The sequence below is a fragment of the Piliocolobus tephrosceles genome, chromosome 4 (assembly GCF_002776525.5).
Source record: "Piliocolobus tephrosceles isolate RC106 chromosome 4, ASM277652v3, whole genome shotgun sequence".
NCBI classification, from domain to species: Eukaryota; Metazoa; Chordata; class Mammalia; order Primates; family Cercopithecidae; genus Piliocolobus; species Piliocolobus tephrosceles.
The window spans coordinates 135,805,687-135,825,807 of record NC_045437.1 but is presented as its reverse complement, the minus strand read 5'-3'; the positions used below and the strand labels follow the sequence as shown (position 1 = coordinate 135,825,807).

At 43.4% G+C, this 20,121-nt stretch overlaps 1 protein-coding gene across 10 annotated transcripts; it reads left to right on the top strand.

Annotated features, from left to right (window-relative positions):
* The first annotated feature begins 225 nt into the window (after positions 1–225).
* Positions 226–19,146, top strand: CNOT8 (CCR4-NOT transcription complex subunit 8). 10 transcript variants are annotated; one of them, XM_023226911.2, is made up of 8 exons: positions 226–542; positions 656–772; positions 5,131–5,319; positions 6,840–7,033; positions 12,717–12,878; positions 13,787–13,931; positions 14,579–14,689; positions 17,649–19,146. In XM_023226911.2, exons 3-8 carry the CDS (start codon positions 5,203–5,205, stop codon positions 17,796–17,798), a joined length of 879 nt encoding a protein of 292 aa, XP_023082679.1. In that variant the 5' UTR covers positions 226–542; positions 656–772; positions 5,131–5,202; the 3' UTR covers positions 17,799–19,146. The 10 variants fall into 10 exon arrangements, with proteins under 10 accessions (XP_023082679.1, XP_023082680.1, XP_023082684.1 ...); XM_023226912.2 differs by having other exon boundaries at positions 266–560; XM_023226913.2 differs by lacking the exon at positions 226–542 and adding an exon at positions 1,371–1,470 and having other exon boundaries at positions 567–772.
* Positions 19,147–20,121: the final 975 nt, after the last annotated feature.

The window sequence follows — 20,121 nt, the reverse complement described above, 5'->3', positions numbered from 1 at the left end:
CCGTAAGATAGATGCTTTGTAAGTGAGGCATCTAGGGGGGCCACATTAGAACAGAAAACCAGGACAGCCTTTTTCTCCGTCAACCTCGCCACAAACCCTTCGTGCCAACGATTTTAACGGTCCTTCAAAGCCAGAAGGAGGGGCGTGGTAATTCGGGGTGGGGGTTTGTTCGAAGGGCCACGCCCTTTCCTCGGCCTTTGGATTTTTCCAGGCCGCGCCCACGGCGGGAGGGGTTGTTCTAGACCACGCCCCTTCCTTGTCGCGCGGAAAGAGAACCAAAATGGAGGAGTAATAATCATGATTAAATTGAGCGAGCGCAACTAATCACGCGAAGAGGGTCGCGGGAGGGCCGCCTTCCGCAAGCGTGCTTCGAGGCCTCCGCTTCCCACCTATTCGGCAGGGCCCTGTTGTTTCTGCGCCTGCGCGCTGCTTCCCGCGAGCTCTCTGGCAGAACGAACACGCACAGAATCGCAGGGGCGCGCAAAGGGGGAGGAGCGGGCGTGATCAGGCGCGCGCGCGTCTGGAGTGACTCTAGAGAGCAGGCGAGTCGGGCGGATCGGGTGGGTAGAGTGGTGCCGTCCGGTTGTTTGGTGGGAGGTACGTAAGGCCGCTCTGGGCACGTGGGCGCCCATTTCACTGGCTCGTTCGGTTCTAGGAGCAGATCCGGGGTAGAGGGAAGAGAGCTCCGGGTCAGGGGTTGCTGCAGCCGCCGCCGTCCGGGAGTCAGCCCGCCAGCCCGCCAGCCAGCGCTTCGCGGGCCCTGCCGTTCACGGTAAGCGGGCATGCGCTTACCGGAAAGAGGAGCGTAAGATGGAAGAGTGTGAGAGACCATTGGGGGTCTGTGGGGGAAGGGTGTGTGAGGAGAGAAACCCCAGCAAAGAGTAGTAATAATGGCCACCGCCACACGGTAATATTCGAGTGATATGTGCGGGGAGTTTACAAAGCACCTCATATGCTTCATTTTAACTTCTACTCCAATCGTCCGAGGTGCGTACTATTATCAAACCCATTTTACAAGATAGGAAAACTGAGGCACGAAATAGGTTAAGTAGCTTATGCAAGGACGCACAACTACTACGTGGCTTGACCTGGCTTCGAACTTAGTTCTCTTAGTCCTAAGGCCCGTAATTTTAACTTTGCTTTACCAAACAAACAAAAACAGAAGAAGAATGGCGTGTCAGAAGGAGGAAGACTGAGTGTGGTTTGAAGTGGAAAGATGATGATAAACGAGAAGAGAATGGTGATGGGAGACAGAGTAGTGGGGAGAAGGACCTGAATTTGGAATCTTGCGGGCCTCCCCCTTCTAAGTCGCCGCCGTCTCCTCAGTTCTTGAGGCCCCACAACTTTTTCTTGATGTTCTATGGCTTTAGGAATGGAGGAGCCAACTCACAGACCTGGGCCGTTCGGGTGGTTTTAAGAAGTTTGAACTGCGGTTCAGTCCAGGACAGTGCCTTGAGACACTGTTTGGAGGTAGGGGAGGGTCAGAGGATCCTCTTAAACGCTGCTGCTATTTATTTCTTCAAACGTGCCACTTCCTTTTCTATCTTATCTATGCACGGCAAAGCCTTTGTTCAGTCCTCTCGAATAGGGAAGTGATGTTTATTGTTTCCTTGTACACTTGGGCTTAAACAAACAAAACCAGACTCAACATTTCTTTTCCCGAGCAAGGCCTTGATTGCTTGCAGAGAAAACGTTCCGGTGGCTTTATTATTAGTTGCCCTTCAGAACTTTCCTGTGTAAATAAGGAGTTATGTTTTGGAGAAGTTTACACTGTAGATCAACGGGAGCCATCTGAACATAACTGCCCTGCTGGTCAGCACGGGGCAGGGACTTCAGTAATTCATAGCGGTGTGTGTTTGTGAAAACCTTTCCCACTTGCACAGTTTTCTATGTAGCTCATGTGGGAGTCAAGTTTTTAAGTCAGCCCGTGAGGCAAACATTGTATGTAATAAAAATTAATCCTTAAAAATTCCTTAGGAAGGTTCAACGCTTGAGATTAGCATCCTGTTTGTGACTACATGCTGGACAGTTTTTTCTTCAGTTTTGAAACTTGTTACTGCTGCTTTGGTTGTAACCCAGATGAGTAATTAGGTGACCTTTAGGGGTTGTGTTGTGCAAATAAGCGTATTTGAAAGCCATAGAGTTGTGATGTGCTGTGAGATGCTTGCACTGAGGAGGCTTAAAAGGAGGAAGACAGACCCCTATCTTAGGCTCATTTTGGAGCATGTGCTTACGAAGTGGAAAGTGGCAGGCTGAATTGCTGGGATGATGATGATGATGATGATGATGATGATGATGATTTTTTTGAAACGTGCTCTTGCTCAGTGGCTGAGGCTGGAATGCAGTGGCGTAATCACAGCTCACTGCTGCAGCCTCGACTTCCTAGGGCTCAAGTGATCCTCCCAGCTCAATCTCCTGAGTAACTGGGACTACAGACACACACTACCGTGCCTGGCTAAGTTTTTGTACTTTTTGTAGAGACGGGGGTCTCACTTTGTTGCTCAGGCTGGTCTCGAACTCCTGGGCTCAAGTGATTCTGCAACCTCAGCCTCTCAAAAGTGCTGGGATTACAGGTGTGAGCCACTGCCCTCGTCCTGCTGGTATTTAAGTTGCTATTTTATTTTATTTTTTGGCCAGCATATGTCAGTAATTTGACTTGCTAAATTAAATGTGCATAGTGTGATTCCTCTTTAATTTTTGAGTGGCACTGCATTCAGGGGCTTGCAAGCTATTGTTTACACAGATCCTAGCTAACTTTGGAGCAAAAATGGCTTACATATTTTTGCCAACTGTCTGGCTTTTGCAGTCCCCATATATATGCCAGATATGTATAAGAGTGGTTAACTTTTTAAAAACCAGTTCTCTTTTAAATGGAGGTTAAAGGCATCTTTTGGTTGTGTGGGGTTTTTTGTTGTTGTTGTTGCTTTTTTTTTTTGAGATGGAGTCTCGCTCTGTCGCCCAGGCTGGAGTGCAGTGGCCGGATCTCAGCTCACTGCAAGCTCTGCCTCCTGGGTTCACGCCATTCTCCTGCCTCAGCCTCCGGAGTAGCTGGGACTACAGGCGTCCGCCACCTCGCCCGGCTAGTTTTTTGTATTTTAGTAGAGACGGGGTTTCACGGTGTTAGCCAGGATGGTCTCTATCTCTTGACCTCGTGATCCGCCCATCTCAGCCTCCCAAAGTGCTGGGATTACAGGCTTGAGCCACCGCGCCCGGCCAAGGAGTTTCTACTATGTTTTTGGGGGGAGATACCACATAGTCTACTTAAGTTTAACTACTATAATTACAGAGAAAAATCTGTAGAAGTATAGGATACCTTGAATAAATGGAATCTTCAAGGGTTGCTGGCAAACCAACAGTTTGATTTCTCAGAAGTTTCTTAGAGAAATGATGCCAGTTTTGTTTTGCTCAAGATTCTCATTGTTGCATCTGCCAATCTTGAAAGTGGGAAGCAAAGATTTTCCTTGCTCTGTCCTTTGGGAACCACTTACATTCGTTTTACTGTTTCTAGGAAATTTTCTTTAAATATATACATTAGAGCCCACTATTGTGTTGTGGATCCATGCAGTGGGCTTGCCTTAGAAGTAAATGCCTTTATTTTTTGTTGTTTGTTTGTTTGGTTTTTTTTTGGAGACTTAGTCTCGCTCTGTCGCCCAGGCTGGATTGTGGTGGCACTTCTTGTCTCACTGCAACCTCCGCCTCCTGGGTTCAAGCAGTTCTCCTGCCTCAGCCTCCGGAGTAGCTGGGACTGCAGGCGCCTGACATCACAGCCAGCCAGTGTTTTGTATTTTTAGTAGAGACGGAGTTTCACCGTGTTAGCCAGGATGGTCTTGATCTCCTGACTTTGTGATCCGCCCGCCTCGGACTTCCAAAGTGCTGAGATTACAGGCATGAGCCACCACACCCAACTTTTTTGTATTTTTATAACAAGGCCTCGTATGTTGTTTGCCATAATAATAACAGCATTAGTCAGACACCCAATCATGATGAATTTTTTTCTCACAGAATACTTTCCCCTCCCTAATTTTTCTCTTGGAAAATATACCATGAATCATTCTGTTTCTGGCTGAATGTTTTATACCAGCCATCTTTAGTCCTACTGTTGAATTGCTGCATAGTTTCTTTTTAATTTATGTGTTTAAAAGTAAATACTGGCTGGTGGATCACGAGGTCAGGAGTTCAAGACCAGCCTGGCCAGTTATAATGAAACCGCATCTCTACTAAAATACAAAAATTAGCTGGGCGTGGTGGTGCACACCTGTTGTCCCAGCTACTTGGGTAGCTGAGGCAGGAGAATCGCACCCAGGAGGCAGAGGTTGCAGTAAGCCAGGAGTGCACCACTGCACGCCAGCCTGGGCGAGTAGAGCAAGACTCCATCTCAAAAAAAAAAAAAGTAAATACTAACTCAAATTCTGATTTTCGTTGTGGTTTTTAGAGTTCAGATTAGCAAGTGGGATTGTTTTCTACCACTTAAATCCCTCACTTCATGCTCTGTTTGCACAAATCTAAAGAGGCACTGGTATATCTAAAGAGACACTGGTATTGTTAATTGCCTCTAGTTATATTTGACTTTTGGATTGTAGAGAAAAATAATTTCCTTTTGTGGGTTGGGGGAAGAATCCCATGCCAGTATTCATCATATGGGTACAAAGGCTTGAGTATGAGAGTTTAGGTCCACATTCTTTCAGGCTTTCAGAGATCTCAGGTACATTGAAAATGGCTAAGGTGATTCCTTTAGGACTGTTGCCATGATTTGGTCTCTGTGCAAAGTGATATGAAAGTCATGGATAAGGGTATATTTGTGGTAACTGGGGATTATTTTGGTCTAGTCTACAGAGAGCTGAAAAACTAGGGTAATGGTTTCACTTCTGTAGCAGAGGACTGCTGGGCAGAAGTTTCAGTAACTTCAGTTTCTTCAAGAAAGAACCGTGTGTGTGTGTGTGTGTGTGCGTGTGTATGCATGTGTTTGTGTGTGTTGACAAGAGTTTCTCCATCTTATAAAATGGAGAATAAATATAATCTTAATGTTTTAAACTAATGAAGTGATTGTAAAATATTATTTTGATGTCTTTGTTTTGTTGACATCTTATGTGTATATAAACTTACATGATTTTAAAATGTTTTAAAATCTAGATCAGATCAAACATTGTCTGGCTTGCACTGTAAAACTAGTTAGCTGAAGACGACTTCTCAGGTTTCTTCAGGATGCCTGCAGCACTTGTGGAGAATAGCCAGGTTATCTGTGAAGTATGGGCCAGTAATCTAGAAGAAGAGATGAGGAAGATCCGAGAAATCGTGCTCAGTTACAGTTATATTGCCATGGTAAGGAGCTCTACTTTGACTCACCTTCTTTTTTACTCTTAGAGATGGGGTCTTGCTCTGTTGCCCAGGCTGGAGTACAGTGGCTATTCACAGATGCAGTCAGTCATAGCTCACTGCAGCCTTGAACTCCTGTGCTCAAGCAGTCTTCCCACCTCACCTTTCCAGGTTGCTGGGACTGCAAGCTCATACCACCATGCCCAGTTTTACTCACCTTCTTATATGGATGGGTTGAGGGAATGTTTAATTTGAGATTTTGAAAAGAATGAGTATGTTCCACTAAAGCCATTGTGAATTAAACCTGACGGAAGGTTGTGTTACTTTATGAAATATCAAGGTAGCCAGTGTCTCTGAGAAGGATGTAACCTCTAGTATCTTAGATTTTTTGTAACATTATTCTGTTTGAAAGTCTTTAAAGCAGAAGTTACATCAACCCCCAGGGCCCATCTGTTCCACAGATATGGTGAATTTGACTATACAATGTTTATTCAAAATTAAAAAAATTTATTGCCAGCATTTAAAAGTCAATAGAACTCAGTTGAATTCCAGATTTCTGGCATCTCTGAAAAAAAATAGGAAGACCTGGCAATATATGTTATCTACCCCTGCCTGACACTGGCTGGAGAAAGAGATGAGTATTGTGGTAATATTAAGAGCCTCCTGTAGAGGGGCGTGTGCTCTCTGTTTTACTTTATTTCATACTGAAGTAACAACTTCAGTATGAAAATGTTACTTGTACCATTTTCATACCTAGCTGACTTTACTCCTTTACATTAGCTGCTTGGAATTTGTGACTCCTTTAGAAATTATAGAGTTAAGTCTGTAGCTTGGTATTCAGAGCTCCTTCCAGTCTTTTCACTCAAGCTAAGCCTGTCTCTTTATATTTTTTTCTGAATGGCTGTTTCACTTCCCTGTATTTGTATTTTTATTCATATATTGTTCTCAACCTAGAATGTTCTTAATTGACTGCATACTACCTGTAGTTACTCAACTATTTCTATTGACATTCTGCTTATTTAGGATCAAGTTGTTGTGCGAAGCTTCATGATTCTAGTGCTTCTTTAGTAGATATCAACAAGATCAGTATTTTAAGATAGGATTTTGGCTGGTCGTGTTGGCTAATGCCTGTAATCTGTGCACTTTGGGAGGCCGAGGCAGGTGGATCACTTGAGACCAGCCTGGGCAACATGGTGAAACCCCATCTCTACAGAAAATACAATAATTAGCTGGGTGTGGTAGCGCGGACCTGTAGTTCCAGCTACTTAGGGAGGCTGAGGTAGGAGGATTAATTGCACTTGTGAGGTTGAGGCTGTAGTGAGCTGTGATTGTGCCACTGCCCTGCAGCCTGGGTGACAGAGACATACCAACCCTATCTCAAAAAAAACACAAAAAGAATTTTGTGCCCAAGTTTGGGGCTTGTCACATAACTTTTATAAATGGAGGTAAAATTTTATTTATGAATTACCAATTCAGCACCCACTGTTTTCTGAAACCTTGTGATGAGAGACTTTTTCCTTTTCCAGGACACAGAATTTCCAGGTGTTGTGGTGCGACCAATTGGTGAATTTCGTAGTTCCATAGATTACCAGTATCAGCTTCTGCGGTGCAATGTTGACCTTTTAAAAATTATCCAGCTGGGCCTTACATTCACAAATGAGAAGGGAGAATATCCTTCTGGAATCAATACTTGGCAGTTCAATTTCAAATTTAACCTTACGTAAGTGATTTCTAAATAATTTTGTTAATTTTAAGTTTTGTTTTCACTGAATCCAGGTAGGTGTTGGATAGAGCGGTCAAGCAAAGGATGGAATAGGGAATCTCAGCAAGTGAAGTCCTGCTTAAAGAACTGCAGCAGCTCAATAATGAAAAGATAAACAACCCAACTAAAAATGTGCAAAAGATCTGAGTAGACTTCTTGAAGGATAACGTGCAGATGGCCAGTAAGCACATGAAAAGATGCTCAACATCATTAGTCATGAGGGAAATGCAAATTAAACCCACATTGGGATACCACTTCACACCCACTAGAATGGCTACAGTCAAAAAGACATAATAAGTGTTGTTGAGGGTATGGAGAAAATTGGAACTCTCATATATTGCTGCTGGGAATATAGAATTTTGGGGGAAATTCTGGAAAATAGTTTTGCAGTTCCTGAAAATGTTAAACATAGAGTTGCCATATGAGCTAGCAATTCCACTCTTAGGCAGTGGAAGATTCCATGGTATGTATATACCACATTTTGTTTATTCATCTATTGATAGACACTTGGGTTTCTTCTACCTCTTGGCTGTTGTGAATATTGCCACTATGAACATGGGTGTGCAAATATGTCTTCAAGGTCTTGCCTTCAGTTCTTTTGGATATATACCCAGGAATTAAATTTTTTTTTTTTTATACCCAGGAATTTTAAAAGAAAATTTGGGGGAGACTGTCATTTTGCTGATTGCATAGTGATGTTAGTGTACTTCCTATCATATCCTGCTTTGTTTAACTGGGCATCAGGAGTGTTTCATGACTTAGGAGTAATCTTTTTTTCCTGTGAAGACAGGGTCTTGCTTTGTCACCCAGGCTAGAGTGCAGTGGTGCGAACATGGCTCATTGCAGCCTCAATCTCCCAGGCTCAAGTGATCCTCCCACGTCATCCCCCCAAGTAGCTGGGACTACAGGTGCATGCCACCATGCCTGGCTAATTTTTTGTAGAAAGTGATCAGCCCGCTTTGACCTCCCAAAGTGCTGGGATTACAGGTGTGAGCCATTGTGCCTGCAAGGAACAACTTTTTTGTTGTTGTCGTATATTTTGGAAATTTCCTTTGGATCCAAATTATGTTTTGGATAATTTTGGGAGATCATCTGGATCTTTCCTTTAGCTGCATTTTTTAGTTTATTGTCAAAGCCTGTAAAAAAAAAGCCTGTAAGTTCGTACCATAAAAATAATATAATACAAGGAAGAAAAATGAGTTATTTCAGAGTGGTTTGAGTATGTTTGGATTTAAAATAATGTTGATTTGCAGCTGGGTGTGGTGGCTCACACCTGTAGTTCCAGCACTCTGGGAGGCTGAGGTGGGTGGATCAATGGATCACTTGAGGCCAGGAGTTCAAGACCAGCCTGCCCAGTGTGGTGAAACCCTATCTCTACTAAAAATATAAAAAGCCAGGTGTGCTGGTGGGTGCCTGTAATCCCAGCTACTTAGGAGGCTGAGGTGGGGGGATCACTTGAACCCAGGAGGCAGAGGCTGCAGTGAGTCGAGATAGTGCCACTGCATTCCATCCTAGGTGACAGAGTGAGACTGCCTCAATAAAAAGAAAAAAGAAATAATGTTTACTTGGGATTGAAGCCTAGTTATAATAAAACCAAAAAAAAAAAATGTTTTTATTTAAGTGGAAAAGAAACTTGTGATTCAACACTGGTTTTAATTTAGTGGAAAAAAATCAAGATTGCAGTGGTTTTCTTATTGTCTAACCCAAGTTTATATGAAAAGCAAGTGAAAGTCTAGTGGAACAGGATTTGTTTAGCTTATTTCCTTACTTTTGTGTTACATGGTATTATAAATAATTCATGTGGTTGAATTAATGGATATATCTTTACAGTGGAATATTATGCCAGTGTTACAAATGGATGAGTACTGGTTTGTAAAGATGGTCTCTGATGTAGAGATGTAAGAGATGTAGGTGTGTATGTGTAGATAGATAAAATAGTCTGGAAAGAGCTGTAAAGGAAGGTGTTGTATCTGTGTGGTAGCACTAGAAGAACATTAATATTTTCAATTTTTTTCATAACAGAGTCTTTTAGATAATCATCTGTATACCAAGTAATAACATGTTACAAGTTATTTAATTCTGTCATCTAGTAATTTTGATTAAGAGAAACTAAAAGTAGCTCAAACAATTACACTGGTATTCATTGTTTGAACCATTAGCAGGAATAGACTACTTTAAGACTGGCTGTTGCTTCACATGGGTTACAAATAACTATTTGCTACTTTTTCATAGATAAAGCCCCTGACCTTCATGGAAGCATTAGGGAAAAAGAAAACTTAATTTCTTTCCTTCTTCAAAGAACTTTTTCCTTTCACTAGATATAAGAAAGAAAAAGTCAACAATGATACATGTGTTGCTTGAGCTAAAAGACATAGGAAAACAGACAACATATATCCATTACATTTCTATGAAATATGAAGTAAAGAGAAAATTTTTTTAATGTCCTTTTTTAAAATATAAAAGCTTTAGTTGAGTTGTAAGTCTGTACAAAGAAGCTAGATTTGCTACTCTCCAAGAAGTGAAGGGACCTGCTATGTAATATACAGAAATCTTTTACTTCCTTTTCTTTTCTTTCTTTTTTTTATTTTTTAATTTTAATTTTAATTTTTATTTTTATTTGAGACAGAGTCTTGCTCTGTCACCCAGGCTAGAGTGCAGTGGCACAATCTCAGCTCACTGCAACCTGTGCCTCCTGGGTGCAAGCAATTCTCCTGCCTCAGCCTCCTGAGTAGCTGGGATTACAGGCGTCCCCACCACCATGCCTGGCTAATTTTTTTTTTTTTTAGTAGAGATGGGGTTTCACCATGTTGGCCAGGCTGGTCTTGAACTCCTGACCTTGTGATCCACCCGCCTTGGCCTCCCAAAGTGCTGGGATTACAGGCATGAGCCACCATGCTCCACCTGTTTACTGCCTTTTCTTTTTTTCGTTTTTGTTTTTGTTTTTGTTTTTTTTTTTGAGATGGTGTCTCGCTTTGTCACCCAGGCTGGAGTGCAGTGGTGCGATCTTGGCTCACTGCAACCTCTGCCTCCCAGGTTCAAGCAATTCTCTGCTTCAGCCTCCCGAGTAGCTGGGATTACAGGTGCCCACCACCACGCCTGGCTAATTTTTGTATTTTTAGTAGAGACGGGTTTCACCATCTTGGCCAGGCTGGTCTTTAACTCCTGACCCTTGTGATCCACCCACCCTGGCCTCCCAAAGTGCTAGGATTACAGGTGTGAGCCACCGCACCCGACCTGTTTACTTCCTTTTCATAGGAATGTAACTTGAGCTTTGCCAAAGCTTTATGTTCCCTGAGGTCATCTAAAATGCCGGTTCATGGAACAGGCACTTCTTTCTCCCACCCCTTTCCATTTATGCTGTAGTTTTCATGGATTTCTGGCCAATGTCACAGAGGCCAAGAGGCTACCCAAGCCTTTTTCTGCCATAAGTAGGTCTGGAGGCTGGTCCTTTTCTGGGCTTCCTATGCCACTTGAGTGCTGCAGCTACTGGGTTTCCAGGGCTGTGGCTTCCTTGACCTGGACCGCTTCCTCTTTCTGCAGGGGGTACTGTTAAGTTTCATCCTCAGCTGTTCCTTTGATCTGCTTCAGCCTCTGGGTCTTTTGCTCATGCGCTTTGGATACCTTCTCAGTGGCACATTTCTCGGCCCACAGCAGCTGCTAGAACCCCTGAGACTGACTGGCCATGGTGGTGGTGACTCTCAGACTGAGGCAAGCAGCCTGAATCAGCTGGAAGGCGCATCGGGTCATCTTAGCTGGCTGCCCACCATCTGTGCCTCAATATTTTTTTGTTGGTTGATTTTTTTTTTTTTGACATGGAGTTTCGCTCTTGTTGCCCAGGCTGGAGTGCAACGGCACTATATCGGCTCACCGCAACCTCTGCCTCCCAGGTTCAAGTGATTCTCCCACCTCAGCATCCCGAGTAGCTGGGATTACAGGCATGCGCCACCACGCCCGGCTAATTTTCTATTTTTAGTAGAGACGGGCTTTCTCCACATTGGTCAGGCTGGTCTTGAACTCCCAACCTCAGGTGATCTGCCCACCTTGGCCTCCCAAAGTGCTGGGATTATAGGTGTGAGCCACTGCACCCGGCCTTTTTTTTTTTAGGTTTATTTATTTATTTATTTATTTTTTGTTGAGACAGAGTCTCGCTCTGTCGCCCAGGCTGGAGTGCAGTGGCCGGATCTCAGCTCACTGCAAGCTCCACCTCCTGGGTTTACGCCATTCTCCTGCCTCAGCCTCCTGAGTAGCTGGGACTACAGGCCCCCGCCACCTCGCCCGGCTAGTTTTTTGTATTTTTTAGTAGAGACGGGGTTTCACTGTGTTAGCCAGGATGGTCTTGATCTCCTGACCTCGTGATCCGCCCGTCTCGGCCTCCCAAAGTGCTGGGATTATAGGCTTGAGCCACCGTGCCCGGCCTATTTATTTTTTTTTGAGACAGAGTCTTGTTCTGTACCCTAGGCTGGAGTGCAGTGGTGCCATCTTGGCTCACTGCAAACTTTGCCTCCTGGGTTTAGGTGATTCTTAGGCCTCAACTTCCTGAGTAGCTGGGATTACAGGGGCACACCACCACGTCCGACTAATTTTTGTTTTTTTTTTTTTTTTTGAGATAGAGTCTCGCTCTGTCATCAGGCTGAAGCGCAGTGGCGCGACCTTGGCTCACTACAACCTCTGCCTCCTGGATTCAAGCGAGTCTCCTGCCTCAGGCTCCCAAGTAGCTGGGACTACAGGTGCATGCCACCACGCCCAGCTAATTTTTGTGGTTTTAGTAGAGACAGGGTTTCACCATGTCAGCCAGGATGGTCTCGATCTGTTGACCTTGTGATCTGCCCACCTTGGCCTCCCAAAGTTCTGGGATTACTGGCATGAACCACTGTGCCCGGCCTAATTTTTGTATTTTTAGTAGAGACGGGGTTTCACCATGTTGGCCAGGCTGGTTCGAACTTTTGGCCTCAAGTGATCCGCCTGTCTCAGCCTCCCAAAGTGCTGGTATTACAGGAGCTACCATGAGCTACCATGCCCAGCCTGTTTATTTTATTTTTGAGACGGGATCTTGCGCTGTCACCCAGACTAGAGTGCAGTGGTGTGAGCCCCCTCCAGTTCTTGACCTCAAGCAATCCTCTCACCTCAGCCTCCGGAGTAGTTGGGACTACAGGTGCATACCACCATGCCTGGCTAATCTTTGTGTGTGTGTGTGTGTGTGTGTGTGTGTGTGTGTGTGTGGTGGTTTTTTTTTTCTTTTCTTTTCTTTTTTTTGAGATGGAGTCTTGCTCTGTTGCCCAGGCTGGTCTGGAACTCCTGGCCTCAGGTGATCTTCCTGCCTTGGCCTTGCAGAGTGCTGGGATTACAGGCGTGCACCACTGTGCCTGGTCTTTTTTTTTTTTTTTTCAAATAATGAGCAAATATATACCTATTATAATTAGGAAATTTAGTTTATGGAAGAAAATCTCATTTTTCTATCTGTCATAGAAATATGATGATCTACTCTGCATGCTTGTTTGAATGTTGGAAAGAGTGAATTGATCTATTAAGTTAGGAAAAGCATTTCAAAATTACTTGTACTATAAGTATAAGGTGGTGGTAGTATTGTGGCCACTTCTGTTTCATTATTCACCAGTTAATAAATAAACACCTTGTTTTTTAGAGAGGACATGTACTCCCAGGATTCCATAGATCTCCTTGCTAACTCAGGACTACAGTTTCAGAAGCATGAAGAGGAAGGGATTGACACACTGCACTTTGCAGAACTGCTTATGACGTCAGGAGTGGTTCTCTGTGACAATGTCAAATGGCTTTCATTTCATAGGTCAGTCCTAGGGAATGTGTATTTCTCTCTCACTTTGGGCTGCACTGGAGCAGGGAACTGAATTCTTAGTCACTTTTGAAGTCCTAGTGACTGTTCTGTTCATCAGCAGCAGTCAGAAGTTGAATTGGTACTTGTTGTCCATGTTTCAGTTTTTCAGAAAATACTGGGGCTTATATACTGGTTTGTTTCACATGGTATTTGGCTTTATCATGTGGCTATCAGTGAGTTTAATTCCAAGTGGGAATATGGTGGGTGGAGAGGGTCACAGTACTTGGTTATCTTTTAAATGGCTGTCCCCAGAGTTTCTTAGGTACTTGAAAGCCAGATTCTCCTTATTTTAACTTCTCAGTACTTTTGGATTTTTGGTGAATCAAATCCACAGTTAAAACCTTTGGGTACTTTTTTATATCTCCCATATTAGTCTATTAGGTTGTTATTAGAAAGTTCAGATTATAGGCCAGGCACGGTGGCTCATACCTGTAATCCCACCACTTTGGGAGGCTGAGGCAGGCGGATCACCTAAGGTCAGGAGTTCGAGACCAGCCTGGCCACCATGGCAAAACTCTGTCTCTACTACAAATACAAAAATTAGCCAGGCATGGTGGTGGGTGCCTGTAATCCCAGCTGCTTGGGAGACTGAGGCAGGGATAATTGCTTGAACCCGGGAGGTGAAGGTTGCAGTGAGCCGAGATCGCGCCATTGTACTCCAGCCTGGGCAACAGAGCGAGACTCTGTCTCAAAAAAAAAAAAAAAAAAAGATTCAGATTATAGTATGATAAACTACTCAGAAAAAGTGAAAGTTCTTAACACGAAGTAGCATTTACAAACTTTGAGAAATAAAATGGTTGAACACTGGGGCCTGATAACTGCTGCTTTTTTAACCTCTGTGGTTTATTCTCTCCTTGTAGTGGCTATGATTTTGGCTATATGGTAAAGCTGCTTACAGATTCTCGTTTGCCAGAAGAGGAACATGAATTCTTTCATATTCTGAACCTTTTCTTCCCATCCATTTATGATGTGAAATACCTGATGAAGAGTTGCAAAAATCTTAAGGTATATGATGTTTTTCTTAATATCAGTAACAAAAATAAGGACAGAGAAAAAGCTGACTTTGCTTTATTGTTATGTGTTCAGCATGCATTATTGAGTACTAGATGCCAGTATAGTGGTAGACAGGGTATAATATAAAGCTGATTTGCACAGATATTTGTGTGGCCATGAAGGGAACCCTCTGCTTCTATCATCTTAAGGCAGGCATTCTTCACTCGAGGCCCATGAACCTAATGAAAAGGTATAAATGCTGTTTGTTAGGGATGGGGTCTGTGGTGTAACAGATTCTCAGAGGGGTTCTTAACTCTAGAAGTTTTAGAACTTGGTACCCTAATAAATTGTTGACATAGAGCTTTGCTGTCTAGAATTAGAGTGAGATTTACTATTTCCTCAGCCTTGCAATTCTGATTTTAAAGGCAGAAGTTTGGCAAGATTAACAACATGGAAAGGAGCAAAATATAGGATATAGCACAATATAGCATTTGGAAAAAGGGGAGAAAAGAGCCAAAAAGAGGTTACTAAGGCCTGTTAAATAAATGGCCTGTCCCCATTTCTTGCTAGAATTTAGTGAACTCGTAACTGCACTTAGTTGACTCCAGTAGAGGCATGTTGGGTCTGTAATATTGTCTTTGTTTTTCATATATCTTCAGGGAGGTCTTCAGGAAGTTGCTGATCAGTTGGATTTGCAGAGGATTGGAAGGCAGCACCAGGCAGGCTCAGACTCACTGCTGACAGGAATGGCTTTCTTTAGGATGAAAGAGGTAAACTTCCTTGAATGTGATCACACGCCTCTTGGCAGTAACTTACTGAAGACTAAGGAGGTAGTGGATGGTCTGTTGTGTGGGCTGAGGTTTGCTGAACATGTGTTTTTATTTATTTATTTATTTGAGATGAAGCCTTGCTCTGTCACCCAGGCTGGAGTGCAGTGGTGTGATCTCGGCTCACTGCAATGTCCACCTCCCGGGTTCAAGCTTTTCTTCTGCCTCGGCCTCCTGAGTAGCTGGGATTATAGGTGCCCGCCACCATGCTCTGCTAATTTTTGTATTTTTAGTAGACACGGGGTTTTGCCATGTTGGCCAGGCTGCTTCAAACTCCTGACCTCAGGTGACCCGTCTGCCTCGGCCTCCCAAACTGCTGGGATTACAGGCGTGAGCCATGGTGCCTGGCTGAATTTTTTGTATTTTTAGTAGACACAGGGTTTCACTATGCTGGCCAGGCTGGTCTCGAACCCCTGACCTCAGATGATCCGCCTGCCTTGGCCTCCCAGAGTGCTGGGATTACAGGCGTGAGCCACTGCGCCCGGTCACACTGATTGTTTTTTTAGCAAGTTGATGGCCACTTTGAAAATGGTTGTTTTTCGTCACAGTGTTCAGCATGTCACATGTTTGAGAGGCGAAAGCAGCATTCTGACATGAGAGCCACTTTCTAGTAACCAAATATGCTTGAGCACACCCAAGTCCAGAACTTGGTGTTCTTGGTAACTCTGATCTTTTCAGTTATTTGCTTTGTTTTTGATTCCTGTAATACAAATATATTTGTTAGGCCACCCACTGACATTATGGTAAGTTCTGTCAATTATTATTAAATAAATACTATATTGAGTTTACTATAACCCTTTAGTAAAAAGACTCTTAATTTCTTCTTTTAGTTTCTTTACTCACTGACTCAGGTTTTTTTTTTTTTTTTTTGAGACAGAGTCTTGCTCTGTCGCCTGAGCTGGAGTGCAGTGGCCGGATCTCAGCTCACTGCAAGCTCTGCCTCCTGGGTTTACGCCATTCTCCTGCCTCAGCCTCCGGAGTAGCTGGGACTACAGGCGCCCGCCACCTCGCCAGGCTAGTTTTTTGTATTTTTAGTAGAGACGGGATTTCACCGTGTTAGCCAGGATGGTCTCGATCTCCTGACCTCGTGATCCGCCCGTCTCGGCCTCCCAACGTGCTGGGATTACAGGCTTGAGCCACCGCGCCCGGCAACTCAGGTTTTAAAATATATTTGAAGATGTAGAAGGAGTAAGACGCTGCTTTGAAAAATTAAAATGTCGATTTTGTTGACACTTTTGAGGAACGGATCAGGTTAATCTATAGACATGGATCTCCTTTTTAGAGCTAAGATTGTAGAGAGGGAGAGTACGTTTCCTCTTTGTTACTCTTAATTATAAACAACTGCTACCATGTTTTGGCAAATGCTCTAGGTTAGTGGTTCTCACCTGGGGATGATTTTGCCCTGGAGGGTACATTTGTTAATATCTGTACATGAGTTTGGTTGTCACAATCTGGTGGGGGAGGGTGGTGTGCTACCTGTCAGGAATGCTGCTAAACATCCTATGATACACTGGACAAGTTCCGCCAAATAATTATCCTGCCCCAGTAGTGCCACAATGGAGAGATCTTGCTTTAAGTGCTTACTGTTTGTTATCTCATTCCTCATAATAACCCTATTGTCCTGTTTATAGATAGGGAACTATGGCTTAAAAGGAGCTTAAATGACTTTGCCAAGGTCAAGTGAGTCCTTCTGAATCCAGAGCCTAAGCTCTTAACCATTGCTTTGCTTATTAAAGACAAGGGAGCAGTTGCATTAAACAGCAGCAGCAGCAGCAGCAGCACAGAGATACTGGCAGTAAAAGAATACATGGAAAGTGTGTCTGTTCAGATAGGAGAGCCTTTCTCCTGCAGAGAAAGGAGCATGAAAAGACTGCATTAAAACGAAAGGTTTAGGCCGGGTATGGTGGCTCACACCTGTAATCTCAGCACTTTGGGAGGCCGAGGCAAGTGGATCACTTGAGGTCAGGAGTTCCAGACCAGCCTGACCAACATGGCGAAACCTGCCTCTATTAAAAGTACAAAAATTAGCCAGGTATGATGACATGCATCTGTAATCCCAGCTACTCGGGAGGCTGAGGCAAGGGAATCACTTGAGCCTGGGAGGCAGAGGTTGCAGTGAGTAAAACCATGTCTGCTTTTTTTCTTTTTTTTTTTGTTTTTTTTTTGAGATGGAGTCTTGCATTGTTCCCCAGGCTGGAGTACAGTGGTGCAATCTCAGTTCCCTGCAACCTCTGCCTCCTGGGTTCAAGCAGTTCTCTGCCTCAGCCTCCCAAGTAGCTGGGATTACAGGTGCCCACCACCACGCCTGGCTGATTTTTTGTAATTTTAGTACAGACGGGGTTTCACCATCTTGGCCAGGCTGGTCTCGAACTCCTGACCTCGTAATCCACCTGCTTTGGCACCCCAAAGTGCTCGTATTACAGGCGTGAGCCACTGTGCCCAGCTGAATCTTTCTATGCTATTAGTTTTTTTTTTCTAGTTTGGTATATTTTCAGGGCTTTAGGAAGGCTGGGAGGTACTGATGTGGTAGTGGTTTTTCTCTTTTTTGAGATGGGATCTCACTGTGTTACCCAGGCTGGAGTGCAGTGGCACGATCTTGGCTCACTGCAGCCTCTGCCTCCTGGGCGCAAGTGATTCTTCCGCCTCACCCTCCCAGGTAGCTGGGATTACAGGCGTGTGCCACCATGCCCGGCTCATTTTTGTAGTTTTAGTAGAGATAGGGTTTTGCCATGTTGGCCAGGCCAGTCTCAACCTCCTTACCCCAAGTGATCTGCCCGCCTCGGCCTCACAAAGTGCTGGGATTACAGGCATGAGCCATTGTGCCTGGCCAGGTGTGATAGTGTTTATACTTGTCATGACTCCTAGCATAATTCCCACCATGGTTCTCTGTCCCATTCTTCAGTTGTTTTTTGAGGACAGCATTGATGATGCCAAGTACTGTGGACGGCTCTATGGCTTAGGCACAGGAGTGGCCCAGAAGCAGAATGAGGATGTGGACTCTGCCCAGGAGAAGATGAGCATCCTTGCGATTATCAACAACATGCAGCAGTGATGGCGCCAGGCTCTGCAGGTTGGGCCTGATCCCAGAGTGGTGCTTACTGTGCTGACTGTGTACTTATCTTCCCCAAGAGAAAATGCTTCTTTTGAGCAAACTGTACCTACCATCTGCATTGAGCAGAAAGACTTTTGTTTTACTGAAGACAAAAGATGTCTTTATTTTAGACCCAGAAGAGAGGAGTTTGCTCTGAATTTGTAAATAAGTCTTCCCCATTCCTCATCCCCGAGCCTCTCCTCTCTGGTTGCCTCCTGCCACCAGCATCCATGGCTCATTTGACACCTTTTTAAATATCCAGGACAAGTCTGAAACAAACTAGTAAAATGTATATAACTCTTACCTGTTATCATTCTTTTTCTTTTAAATTTGTTGCTAATCTCTGATATTGAAGATTCTTACTCTGATTCTCAGCTGAGCTGTGAGGGCTTCCAGGGAAAATGGAACAAAATGGTGTTCTTATGTAATGGGTTATAAATACTGAGTCTTCCTTTCCTTTTCTGACCCTTCTCGAGGACATTTGCTTTCCTCACACTTTTGTAGTCTTTCTTTACATATTATTATATGGAAATGAATTGCTCTGTGCTGAAATTTGAAGACCAGATAATGAAACTTAAAAGCAAACAATTTTACTGAATCTGTGTACCCTTCATTCATGAGAACTCCAGAGTGAGTGTTGACCACGGAAGCATCTTTTAAGTCTGTGTTCCATTGTGCCACTCAGGTTTGCCGTCACATACGTATCATCTGAAATCATTTGAAATTTTTGTACAATAAATATCCTGGATTTGATCCCAAATGAAACTAGTAAGATCAGATTTTTGGGTCATGTCTGTTGTATTTTCAATAATGTGATTTCAGATAGTCATCTGGATTCTCCCACTTCTCTATTTTCTCTACTTTTCCTTCCAGCAAACCTGAAACGTTAGGGAGATGGATTAATGTGAGTACCAGGAATGTCTTTAAAAACCTAGAGTGGTTACGTTTAATCAGGCAGTAAGATAATTTGGGTTCTTGAGTTGTTTTGGAGTAATATCCCACAACTGGGGTAGGAAGCTCAGGACTTTTTTTTTTTTTTTTAAAGCTAGTCGTTTCAAAAGTATATTGTATTTTTTTGAATGACCACAGTATGGACAATTTCAAAAACCAAAACCCCCTTTGGATTGGTGGAAATAAAAACTGGTAACTCACTAAGGTGAATGAATGGTCTTGCATTTTAAAAGCTTATGGGAAACAATTTGAAATGATTAAAAAATGTCAAGTATTATAAGCTGGTATTTAAGATGCTTGTAAATACTATTTATGTTTTTAATTTTGTAAAATAAAGATTTCTTTTTAACCACTGGCATTGAGGTTTGGTCTTTCATAGCTATGGATTGCTGGCTCTGGAAGATGGTCATTTGCCATCAGTGAAATAAGAGCATCTTGCCTCCATTGTCCCCAAGTTGGCTTACATACAAAATATCACTGGGGGGGGGGGGTACGGGAATAAAAAAATATATATCACTTGGTAGGAAGCTTTTCATGAGCACCTGTGTAAATGGAATTGTCTGTTCATGTTCAAGATTGTTGGGTCTTAATATTATAGAATTAAACCAGTCTAATACTTCCTCACTCCATTATATATGGTGAATTAGCTTGTTAATTAGTGGGATTCTTTTAAACAGCCTGAACGTTGGAAAACCTAGAGTTGGCTCAAGACTTTGTTTCCAGCCATTTCTATTGACACAAAATGTGGGGTTTTAAGAAGTCTGGTACAGGGGCAGATACAGAATTGTGACTGGGAAGTTGACATAGCAAGAGATTTATCACTGTAATTTGTGGTGAAACAGCAGTCAGTGGTTCTCAACCAGGATGCCCTGACATGCTGGTGACTGAACCCTATGCAGATACCCTTCCAAATTTGAATTAAAACAGGGCATTTAATATTTTCTACCATTAAGGTCTTACATGTCAGTAGAAATGCTGAGATAAAGAGTTGAGGAACTCAGTGTTGAGTGTGGGGTTTGGTCATTGCATGTGAGAGTTAAGAGCTTAGATTAGTGCTTTAGCAAGAAAGAGCACAAGTCTATTAGAACTGGCAAGAACTTTGCTTTGTGTGTATGAGTGCATATAGGGCTATGTGAGTGCTCATCCTCAAAAAGTGATGGCACTGTAGGGTAACCAAGAGAATAACTTCAGGTGTAATTCTTTTGGGGTTTAGACAGGGTCTCACTCGGTCATCTAGGCTGGAGTGCAGTGGCATGATCTTGGCTCACTGCACCCTCACCCTCCTGAGTAGCTGGGACTACTGGTGTGTGCCACCATACCCAGCTAATTTATA

Coding starts and splice junctions, on each gene's coding strand:
- CNOT8 (XM_023226911.2), top strand. CDS start 5,203: ATGCCTGCAGCACTTGTGGAGAATAGCCAGGTTATCTGTGAAGTATGG. Junction 12,879..13,786: donor AAATGGCTTTCATTTCATAG/GTCAGTCCTAGG, acceptor CTCTCCTTGTAG/TGGCTATGATTTTGGCTATA. Junction 14,690..17,648: donor CTTTCTTTAGGATGAAAGAG/GTAAACTTCCTT, acceptor CCCATTCTTCAG/TTGTTTTTTGAGGACAGCAT.